The sequence below is a fragment of the Crocuta crocuta genome, unplaced genomic scaffold (assembly GCF_008692635.1).
Source record: "Crocuta crocuta isolate KB4526 unplaced genomic scaffold, BGI_CrCroc_1.0 scaffold180, whole genome shotgun sequence".
In the NCBI taxonomy this organism is placed as follows: domain Eukaryota; kingdom Metazoa; phylum Chordata; class Mammalia; order Carnivora; family Hyaenidae; genus Crocuta; species Crocuta crocuta.
In genome coordinates this window covers 6,131,262-6,143,528 of record NW_027527549.1, presented here as the reverse complement: position 1 = coordinate 6,143,528, position 12,267 = coordinate 6,131,262, and the positions used below count along the sequence as shown (strand labels likewise).

Sequence of the window (12,267 nt, the reverse complement as noted above, 5' to 3'; positions counted from 1 at the left end):
ATGACCATGACATTGATGCTATGATTCTTTATTCGGTGGTTAAAAGGAAAATTTTTTTCCTGATTGTCAGTTTGAAGTTGTTTCACTCCACAAGCAAAGGGAAAGCATACTTGTGTAAAACATTTTAATCCTGACTAGTGGAAATGGCAGGAATGTCTTTTTAATTACTAGAATGGTAACTCTGAAATGACCCCCAAATTAAAAGTTCTTCATTTGCCATTAAAAGGATCTCTTCTTGGTGTTCTGCAGGACTCTGATCATTTTCACACATTTGCCACTTTTGTCTGTCTTTAGGAATTACCACAGGTTAAGTTACCCTTTTGGCTTTGTGGTAGCCCCATACCTCACCTAATCAGACCTTCTTAGCTTATCTGTACTCATGGTTGAAGAAACAGAGGTAGGAAGTTAGTGCCTGTATGTATCATATGTGGGAAGCCAGGTTCAGGGACCTTTCTGTTTTGGTTGTAGGCAAATACTCTCATACACACAGTTGCTAGAAGGAACCATTTTTTATCTCTTCTCCACTGTAGGTAAGTTCCTCTCAGAGGAATGAAGAAAAAATAGGAAGAGAAATTTTAGTTCTTCCTTTTTATTCTCTGGGTAGCACCCTGAGATACATGTGCTATGCCCAAAATTTTATTGTACCTTTCCTGTCTGATTTGACACCCTGACAGACAGAGAGCACTTCTGTGTGTTCATGTGTCTCCTCCTTCTTCCTTTTAGAAAAGCTGTCATGGCTCTCATTGGTTTACTTTTTTTTAGTGTTAAAAAAATTTTTTTTTACTTTATTTTTGCGAGAGCGAGCGAGCAAGCAAGTGAGCTTGACTGGGGGAGGGGCAGAGAGAGGGAGACAGAGGATCCAAAGCAGGCTCTGCGCTGTAGGCTCAGAGCCCAACATGGGGCTCAAACTCACGGACGGTAAGATCATGCCCTCAGCCAAAGTCGGAAGCTCAACTGACTGAGCCACCCAGGCACCCCTCTCTTTTGTTTTTCAGTGGAGGTCAGATATTTGGATATTTACTCAGACAACCAACTGAAATATTAGCAAATTCAAGGGGTTCTCATAATCTTTAGTTTAGTTGAAAACAAAAAGCTTAAGCTATTGAAAACAAAAATCTATATTAATACCAAACTTACTAATAGCATGAGAATATTTTTTTTTCTCTGTCTTTCTACCTCAGAGAATTTGCTTTGCTCCCTTGGAGTCATGCCTTAGGATCCAGCACATCAAAGTCTTCTGGCCTCCTCTCATGTTTTCCTTTTTAAAAAAAATATTTTAATGTTTTATTTATTTCTAGGAGAGAGAGAGAGAGAGACGGCGTGAGCAGGGGAGGGTCAGAGAGAGAAGGAGTGACAGACTCTGAAACAGGCTCCAGGCTCTGAGCTGGCAGTCAGCACAGAGCCCGATGTGGGGCTCGAACCCACGAACCGCAAGATCATGACCTAAGCGAAAGTCGGATGCTTAACCGACTAAGCCACCCAGGCGCCCCTCCTCTCATGTTTTCCTACTTGAGAGTCCACAAGATCTACCTTTCTAGACCTTTATTCTCACTACAACTTCTAAGTCTTTTAATATATAAGTAGCTAGAGATTCTTCATCCTCTTCAAACACATCAATAATGTAGAAAGACCACAATTAAAATATTTTCCAGAGTATGTGTGTAGGTTGTATTTAAAAGAAGAATAGAAGTAGCATTGACTTGTTTCTATCATATAACAGATCTGTTTAGTAAGTATATATTATGGAAAAGATCAATGAGTTTTATTCACTCAAAGGATATGATTTGAGAGCCCATTATGGGGATCCAGCCTCTGCCTGTAAGGAAACAGCAAATTTGGGGTGTGTGTATACATGTGCAGATGTGTGTGTAAGAGAGAGCAATTTAGGGAGCTGAGAAGGGCAGTGAGGTAACTTCTGAGCAGAGTTGTGAAGCGGGAGCTCACTAGGTAGACTGAAAGGAAGACAGCATTCCAAACAAAGGAGTAGCTTATGCAAAGACAAGGTGTGAGACAGCAGGTAGGTGCAGACCCGTCTTTGCCACCAGAGGGACTGATGGATTCCTTTGAGGATGGGCTTCATATGACTAGCCTGCAGTACTCTCCATGTGCTCCACTGAGTCTTTGTCTTGATTGAGGGCCATTCAGAGTGCCCATGTCAGGTGATTTTGAGGAAGCTCTGATTCAGACTTCCTGTGAAGTTCAAAGAGGTTAGGAGATTCTCCACGCAATAACTGATGTTGGACGGGTGGGAAGTGTGGGATGTTGAGGATGGGACAGGCTCCCACTTCAGTGGGCAGCACTGAGTCTGTTCTCTTTCCTTAGGTAAGCTGTGCCAATGGACCGATGCCTGCCTGTCTCACCCCTGTGCAAATGGAAGTACCTGCACCACTGTGGCCAACCAGTTCTCGTGCAAATGCCTCACAGGCTTCACAGGACAGAAGTGTGAGACTGACGTCAATGAATGTGACATTCCAGGACAGTGTCAGCATGGTGGCACCTGCCTCAACCTACTGGGTTCCTATCAGTGCCAATGCCCCCAGGGCTTCACAGGCCAGCACTGTGACAGCCCCTACGTGCCCTGTGCCCCCTCCCCCTGTGTCAATGGAGGCACCTGCCGGCAGACTGGTGACTTCACATTTGAATGCAACTGCCTTCCAGGTAAGGAAAGCCCCCAGTGTCCTGGGATGGGGGATACACCTCCAGTACAGAAGGAAAGCAGTGTGGCTCAGGTGCTCCTTTAGGGAACATCTTCTCAGCAGGGATAAGGGGAAATAAGAATTTTGTATGGGGTGGGTTGCTGGGGAGGGAAGAGTTTTATGGGCCAGTGTGGTCCATAAATTGAGCAGGGGGTAATTTAACATGTCAGGGTTTATGATAATGAGTAGCTAGGAAATTGTTTATGGTCCTTTTTGGAGGAATAGTAAGAAATGAAACAGATCTGAGAAGGAAATGGATAGGTCTATGGAGTGGAAGGGAACACAATGAGAATTAGATGTTGAAAAATATGTCTGATTCATAAAGTTCTTTAAACTGAGGACAATAATATAGGTAAGCAACTTTTCCTACTCTGAAGGAGTAATAGGTTATTCTACCTACCCACCTAGACACACCTGCCTACACTTCTGTAATGTTCCCTAGGCTTCTGTCCCTCTCCATGATTCTCTGTAGCTTGGGGTAACCTTGCCCTGACTTGAAGTGAGAGAATTTTGGAACTCAGATGGTGCTCTGTTACTCAGTGGGCACTTTTTGATGAGTACTGGTGAATAGGTATGGCATAGCCATACTTAACTCCAAGATAGAAGCCAGAAAAGGAGCGATGTATGGAAGGAGGCTTGGAGCCCAGTGTTCCATAGAGATGGAGAAAGGAGCAAGCCTGGCCGATTCGCTAACCCCTTATAAAATGATGAGGAGGCTGAAAACGGAGGATTTTGATTGGGAACAGAACACAAACAGCTGGAGCAGATGAATTACTAAGCAACAAAGATTCTGTTTTTATACAAATATCCTTAGTACAAAAACAAAAGAATGAAAACTGTAGGGGGGAATAATGTGCCAAGTAAGCAGAATTGCCTCAAAAAGAAGTTGTTCTAGCCACTCTTTCAGACTGGGACTCATAGATTCTGGCGTTGTGGATATGGTTCACATATAATGGGATAGTGTGTTTTATCTTTTGGGGATTAAAGGTCATATGTTGGTCCTTGGTATAAAACCAAATGGTAATTTATTCATTTCATTCAGTAAAAATGTATTAACTGCCACCTGTTTTCTAGGCACTCTACTATGTGCTTGGGATAGGGTGATACAAGACATTGTCACATAATAAACAACTTTGTACATTTAACTGTAAGCCACCAGAACAAGCTATTAAATGTATTGCTTTCAGTTTCACTTTCAATGAAGAATAGATAATGCAGTCATTCTAGACACTAAATAAATTTTACTGATAAGAGTATTACTGTCATCCGGCTTATCTTGTAGAAGAAATAACTCAAAGATATCTTTCTTCATTCCCCTGTTTGTTGGCTCTATTTTAAGGGTTAAAGAAGGAAAGAGAAATGTAAACAATTTCATTTTATACATATTCTAATAAATCATCCAAATGGCTAATAATTGAGGTGAGCACAATTTATTGTTGAAGGCTGAATGTTTTTTCGGTTTCAAGAAAATTACTTTTAATGGTTGCCCAGAACAAAAGGTTGATTTGGCAGCAAAATACTGACGGGAAGTTAGAGAAGTCAATAAAGGAAGTTTTTAGCTAGGAGAGAGTGATTATTCACTCCCATAGTCTCTGCATTGTTATCCATTAGCCATGATAAGAACCTTAGGGAATTCTGAGAGTGTGTCCAGGAAAGGATCTGTCAAACCAGAATAGTATCTCCTCCTTGAGAAAGGAAATAACCAGGGATTCCACAGCTGAGAGCCTGCCAGGGCTCGTGGGATGGAGTGAGGAGATCTTGGCTGTCTTCTGTGCTCTGCTTGTAATTTAAAGCAAGACGTTTGTTTACTCACTGATGAAGTGTATGTGTGTGTGTGTGTGTGTGTGTGTGTGTGTGTGTTGGAGTTTGGGATGAGGATGCAGGGGGTGGGGAGGAAAGTTGGCAAAGAGAAAACTAACATTTATTCAATGCCTTTTAGGACTTAGGCACTGTGCCAGGTACTTCTGCATCCATTAGCTCAATTACACAAAAACCTTGGGGATAGGTATTACTTTTCTAGTTTTCCCAGGTGAAATAGCTCAAGTTGGTAGATGGTTTACCCCAAGTTGCACAGCTGACATGTGGTCCGGCTGAGTCCTAACACCCAGACAGGTTCTTTCCAAAGCCTCGGCATCTGACGGAATCACATTACCCTGCTGGGCTATCCCGGAAGGTGCTTTGAAAATGTTGGAAACTGTTAAATGCTTTGAGATGTCTGGGTTAAAAAAAAAAGTAGGAAGTACTTCTAATCATGATCAAATGCTGTTTATTTCAACCTGTGTCTGGCACCGTGCAGACATTTAAAATAGTTAAGTAGGTCGATTCTTGCCTTTTGAGGTCCCATGATCTAAAACAGATAACATTCACTTAGACAATGTATAAAAAGAAATTTAAAAATAATTCAAAACAATAGATGATGCAGTAACACTGTAAATAAATATGTATTTACACAATTTGTGAGATTTTATGCTCAACTGTTTTTATGCTCCAGGTAGAGTTTGGGAAGTATTAACCATATTTCCCCATACAGGGAAATCGTGTCTGAAGATTATTTTTTCTTAGAACATCCTTTCCATGATACAGTATCATTCTCCTTGCCCCACCTTCTATTATGCTCCACACTATTCAAGAGACTTAAAATGTTACTTAAAATAATAATCACTACCTCAACGTAAATCACACCCTTATTTGAGGAGAATCATTATTTCAGTTCTAAAAATGGAGAAATCAAGTCAGCAAGAGGGTAAGATATTTTGCAGGTCCTGTGTGTGCTGCCTGCCGCATTTCAAGTCCTTGCACTTTTAATTGAGGCCTACCCTGATCACCCTATTTCAGATAGTAACCAGCCCGTATCCCCTTAATTATTGGCCCTGGTCTACTTTTTCTTTTCTTTTTCTATAACACTTATCATCTGCTTAGTATATAATTTGCACTATATAATTTACCTCATTATGTCTATTGTTTATTGTCTGTCTTCTCTAGATTCTGCTGCTTCTTCCTCTCTTCAGAGTAAAAGCTAGGATCTTTGTTTTTGTTTAGTGATGTGTCCCAAGCATCCGAAAACAGCGCCAGGTTCATAACAGGCATTCAAATATTTATTGACCAACTGAGTTTTAGTATAATATCACAGTATTTTTTGTTGTGGTTGTTTCAGGTTTTTATTTAAATTTGTTAGTTAACATATAGTGTACTACTGGTTTCAAGAGTAGAGCTTAGTGATTCATCACTAACACATGACACCCAGTGCTCATCACAACAAGTGCCCTTCTTAGTACCCATCACCCATTTAGCCCATCCCGCACCTACCTCCTTCCATCGAAGGAAACATTCAACAAAAATATAGTATTGAGAATGTAGTTTTGGTCTTCTCATTTTCTTCCTGGTATCATATTCTCCTTTTGTTCTTGCATACTATGATCTTGGATAAGAAGAATTTTAGAGTCCTTTTCAACTCTGAGAGTCAGTGAGCCACGTTAGTGATTATGTTCAAATGGTCAAGTTATAGTTCTTTTCCTGCAAAGGATGCTATAGTTTCTGTGAGTTGATTTTTATGTTTTTATTATTGAAGTGTAGTTGACATACAATATTGTATTAGTTTCAGGTGTACACCATAGTGATTTGACAATTTTATATATTACACAGTACTCACCATGGTAAAAGTGGCCACCATCTGGCACCACACAACATTGTGACGATATTACAAGCTGTATTCCCTGTGCTTTCATCTCCACGACCTTATTTATTTTATTACTGGAAGTTTGTACCTCTTCATCCCTTTCACCTACTTTGCCCACCCTCCACCCCCACTTTCGTTTTGCAAACTACCAGTTTGTTTTCTGTATTGAAGAGTCTGTTTATTTTGTTTTTTAGTTCCACATATAAGTGAAATGATAAGGTTTTGGTCATTCTCTGTCTGACTTATTTTACTTAGCACATACTACTGTCTCGGTCCATCCATATTGTCACAAATAGCAAGATTTAATTCCTTTTTATAGTTGAGGAATATGAGTTTAGTATTTTAGTATTATTGTAAGACTCGCGGAGAGGGAATTAAAACTGCAAAAACAACTCCTGTTATGTGACAGAGGAAGAAGTGGGTCTCCACAGAGGGAAGAAAAAAGGAATACATTCAAGAGGGAACTAATAGAATCAAACCAAGAAACCATGTTTCGCTTTTTCCTTGGATGATCAACAGTTAATAATCCAGATCCTTCATGGGCTACCATTAAGTAAGTCTTTAGCAGAAGCCCTGAGGAGGGGCATTTTAGTCAGAATAATTTTCGCATAAGAACAAAAGAAAATAAATGATTAAATCACTGAGTCCCAATATTTTGAGTTAGGGCCAATTAGTGGGGAAAGAATGAGTTAGGCTGGTTTTGGGAAGTAGCACAGTGGGTTGTTTGAATCTCTTGGCTGTGCCTTGTGAGTTCACAGTTGGATTGGCCCGTCCTCAATGTACTTTCCCTTTTTCTTTCTCTCCCACACCTCTCTATTCCTCTATGATTTTTTAAAATTTCATAAAGAGCTGTCTGACCTGTCCACTCCAAACAACAGAGGTTTATTCTTTATAAACTACTTCACAGGCTGATTATATGTGATACCCCTATATCATTAAAATAAAGCTTAAGCACATTTTGTGGTTTTTGGGTCTTGCTCTGTTCTTGAGAAGATTAAAAACTGTTAGAACTAATTCCCTCTTGCATTTTCATATGCAGGGGCATGTGACTTTCTCTTGGGTATTATACTAATCATATTTTGGCAGGTTTCTCTGGAGCAGATGCAGAAATGATCATACCACTTTCCAGGGTGAATTATTTTAGTTCCAGTTTTAGTTGATTTTCCTGGAAGTCTTTCCTATTCTCCTGTGCTCAGTAGTTTGGACCATACTATCTCCTCAGCTTTCTATCACCTTCTTCCCCCTGCCCACCCCACCTTTTTATATAGAACATATCTTTATAATGTGTCAAAGGCACCAATTTCATTGAAATGCTTTCTATGTTCCCAGTCCCCACAGGGATTAAAGACCTCCCTAAGGTCTTTTGGCAACCCGTATACCTGTAGTATAGCACAGATTAATTGTTCCTCTTTCCCAGTAGACACTCTCATTTTAACTCTTCTTCCCAGTACTCAACTTATTTGTGCCTAGCACAAAATTGAGACCCAGTGAATATTTCACAAATGACTGAATTGAATGTGAAAGAAGAGAGAATTCTTGTATTCCAGAATTTTTAAAAAATTAGATCTATATACTGAATATATTTCTCTTGAATCACCTTATTAATTTATCTGACTTTATTGGTGATGAAGTTAGCAGAGTGGAGATCATTAGTGAGATACCAAGGGGGGCATGTTGGAGCAGCAGCCTGGGTGGGCGGTGGGGCTGAGGTTGGTCATGAAGGTCAGCAAGCTCACCTGGGGCCATTCAGAGAATGGAAGGTATGTGCCAAGAAAACCAATTGGACAGAGATGGGACCAGTTTGCCTTTGTGACAGATTTCTTCTTGGGGGTGTGGGGGAGAAAGTAGCACTTTAGCCGTTATTGCCTTTGTCCAGGTTTACATATTCCTGGTTTTTTCCTCACTCATCTCTGTGGACTAAAGCTGCCCTTGAGGACTTTTAGCCTGGTCTGAGAGAATGCTAGGTTTGTCATCTCCTCTTCTTCCTGCTCTCCACAAGCCTTTCCACCCTCACACGTCCCAGGGTCTGAAAAGGGAAAGATATGGATGTTTTCTTGACAGATACTGTTCTCTGTGTGGGATGACAAGTTCAAAAGATTCTTGTCTGCTCCCCACCCTCACTGTCACCATTTATCAGTTATGGGGGCTATGGTTTCATAACAGCACAGTCTTAAAATGTTCCTTCTAAGTTTAATTTCTCTCCTTTTGGCCTTTTAAGGATGTGAATTGGCTTTAAGCAGTAGACTCCTTTTAGTATGGTCATGTGAGCCTCTTTGTAAGTCTGTTACACCCATCCCACCCACAGGTCTGGAGACTTGTCTGTTTCCCTTTCCCTTAAAACCTTAAAATATATTTTTAAGAAGTGATTGTACTGTAACTTATTCATATAAGCCTTACCCTCCTTGGGTAGAGTTTCTTACAGGAATTTGCTAGCTGTTTCCCAAAAGAGGTCTGCATCTCTATTTTTAAAGCATAAATCCTGTCTTAACTCTAAAGGAGAACGAATTTGGCTTGAGTTTTCTCAGACATGGGAACTTTTAACCTTAGGTCAGTTTTTCACATTTTTGTAAGGGAACGCTGGGGTCCCAGGCAGAATACTGATTAAAACTGGTTCAGTACTGACTTGTACCTGTTGGCCGTGTAAACTTGGATAAGTCTGCCATGTGGTGCTCAGCTTCTTCATCTGTAACCTAAGAGGATTTGAGTAGATCAGTTCTAAGGAGTGCTTTGATTCTATTCATATATAATAGTATTAATATGTGTCAGTCACTTATACATCAAGCACTGTTTGAAGTGCTTTCCCTCCTAATATAATAGCTTTATTGAGATGTAATTTGTATACCCTATAGCTTACTTACAGTGTACAGTTGAGTGGTTTTCAGTGTATTCACAGATGTGTAGCCATCACCACAAGTTTAGAACATCTTTATCACTCCAAAGGAAACCCTGTACCATCAGCACTCAACATTACATTGGCCCCTAATTCTCCCCCAGCACCAGGCAATTATTAATCTACTTTGTCTCTATCATTTGTCTCTTCTAGACATTTCATATGTGATAATTATGTGCTTGGCTTCTTTCACCTCATGTTTTCATGAAACTTTCAGAGTTCACTCATGTTACAGGAGGTATCAGTACTTCATTCCATTCATGGTGAAAAATTTTCCATTGTACAGATTTTCCACAGTGTTTCCCACTTTTTAAAAATTGAAGTATAATTAGTACAATGTTGTATTAGTTTCAGGTGTAAAACATTGATTCAACAATTCTATAGATTACTCAGTGCTCACTACATTTTATTTATCTGTTCATCAGTTGATTGACATTTGGGTAGCTTCTGCTTTTTTAACTATTATGAAAAATGCCACTGTGAACATTCTTGTACACTTTTTTGTGGACATACACTTTTATTTCTCTTGGGTTTATACTTAAGAGAGGGCTTGCTGGGCAATATGGTACCTCTGTTTAACCTATTCCGAAACTGCCAGACTATTCCAAAGTCGCTGCACTATTTTCCATTCCAACCAGCAGTAAAAGAGGTTGTTACTGTCTGTCAGTAACACTTATTATTGTCTGTCTTTTTTATTACAGCCATCCTAGTTGGTGTGAAATGATATCTCACTGTGGTTTTGATTGGCATTTCTGTGATGGCTAATGTATATCGTATCAGAGAAATATCTGTTTAGGTCCTTTACCCATTCTATAATGGATTATTTGCCTTTTTATTATTATATTATTTATATTATCTTTTTATTATTGCTATAAGAGTTCTTTATATACCCTGGATATAAGTGTCTTATCAGATACATGATTCACAAATATTTTCTCTTATTCTGTGGTCTGTCTTCACTTTCTTGATGGTATCTGTTAAAGGCCAAATGTTTTTAATTTTGGTGAACTCCAAGCTTTCTGTTTTTTCTTTTGTTACTTGCACTTTTAGTCATGTTTAAGAAAGCTTTGCCTAGCCTGAGTTACAGAGATTCACTCCTATGTTTTCATTTGAGAATCTTACAGCTTTAACTCTTAAGAGTTTGAGTTGGTGTGGGAAAGGGGTCCAATTTATTCTTTTGCCTGTAGATATTGTTGTCCCAGCACCATTTACTGAATTAAATGTAATATATATCTAACTTGTTTACTCTTTGTAGTAACCCTTGGAGGTAGGTCCTGTTAATTCCCCCAGGGAGGAAAGAAAGTTCAAGTATCTTACCCATGTTCACTCACCTATTGCATGGAAAGGCTGAAAGTTGAATCTAGGCAGTTTGGCCCAGGGACCATGCTCTAATTATGAATTAACTCTCATCAACCTGCCTTCTTACCTACTTACCTTTGACAGGGAGGAACTACCTTGAAAATAGTCTGAAAATATTTTATTTCTTGTATGTTGTGGTTTGCTGAAATGCTTCTGCTTTCTTAGTCTGTGGTTGGTGAATTCAGTTAGTTGTAGCACTGGCTAATATAAATTCAGGGTCACAGTTTCAATTCCTAATAGTTTGACTACAAGGGCTTTATCACCTCTCTGGCACTGCAGTCAACCATGTTAGTCTTAGTCACCAGAGAGGTCAAGCTAGAGGGAGGATAACCATTACCAGTTCTAGAATACCACGGAACCGCACAGGTTCTAACAGTGGTAGGCCAGGAGCCCTATTTCCCTCCCACACTCTAAAGCTGCATCTTTAACTTTTCTAAATGTTTCTGTTAAGAGCACTAGAGTAGGAGCAAAGACCTCGGTTCTTGTTCAGACACTGGTACTTAGTGGATCTGCAGATTTGCCCTCACTTTATCTTAATTAGGCTTAAATCAGCATTGTTTTAGTTCATTTGTAAGACATTAATTTGATTAAACAGATGTGAGTAATATGATAAATTTTTAAAAATTGGAGTCTATAAAAATTTTCATAGTCTTTCTCAAGCTTACTTAGTGATTACCATTCTACTAGAATGGACTGAGTACCAAATGCTTGGAGAAATAGAACTCTCTTTAGTCAAACTTTCAATTATCCCCAACTTCTATGAAGTAATTTCTTTTGGTCTCTGAGTAAAAAACATTTTTTGCCACTTGATTTATACCCATTGACAATTGCTACTTTATTCAGATATGTGTCCCACTCACGAGGCTGTAAATAACCCAGAAGCAGGGACAGTCTGTCTCTTTTACTCACAGTTATATCCCCAGTGCCTAGTTTAAGACCCAATAAGTGTTTTGAGTGAAGAAGAGGAACCTTAAGGGACATTTCAAAGAGGCCAAATAGTTAGTCATATTGTATTTCAAACAGGAGACTGTCCAGTTGAACATTCAGTTTTAAAGCTGGTAGTCTTCTATTTTAATAGCTAAGGGATTTGGCATCAAGGAGAAAGAAAGGAAAAAGCTGAATATATAATTACAGAAACACATTGTGGGCAGTTAGGATGAAGTTTGGTGTGCTGGTTTCACTTTTCGTAAAAGGAAAAAATCAAGAGAAAGGAGATAGTGCTATAACTGTGGAAAGCAGGATGAAGGATTTGAAAGGCTGGTAAGTTTAATTAGTAATAATGCCATCCCATTTTCAGATAGCGTTTTAGATTTATAATGTACTCATGATATGGTACGTGTAACAACCCAGGAAAGCAGGTTGTATGTGTAGAATCAGCCTCATTTTTACAGATGAGGAAGCAAATTCAGAGTTTGTAATTTACCATGTGTTAAATGGCTTGGAGGTAGCAAGATTGGAACTTGACCCATATCTTCAGACTGTGAGCTCAGTATTTTTCTTATGTTCTTCACCCCCACCCAGTTTTCCTAATAAGCAAACACCCCCAAGAAAAAAGTAAATGAATTTAAATTTAATTAAGTGATCTTTTATCTGTTCTGCCCGTTAACCTAGCATGGAGTGGGGGAAAATCTACTCCTCCCGGCCCG

At 39.4% G+C, this 12,267-nt stretch overlaps 1 protein-coding gene across 1 annotated transcript in view; it reads left to right on the top strand.

Moving 5' to 3' along the window:
* NOTCH2 (notch receptor 2) overlaps positions 1–12,267 on the top strand; it is a 164,965-nt gene that overhangs the window by 72,138 nt on the left and 80,560 nt on the right. The window contains exon 4 of the mRNA XM_077767584.1: positions 2,323–2,658. Coding sequence (XP_077623710.1) covers positions 2,323–2,658 — 336 coding nt within the window. The remainder of the gene's footprint in view (positions 1–2,322; positions 2,659–12,267) is intronic.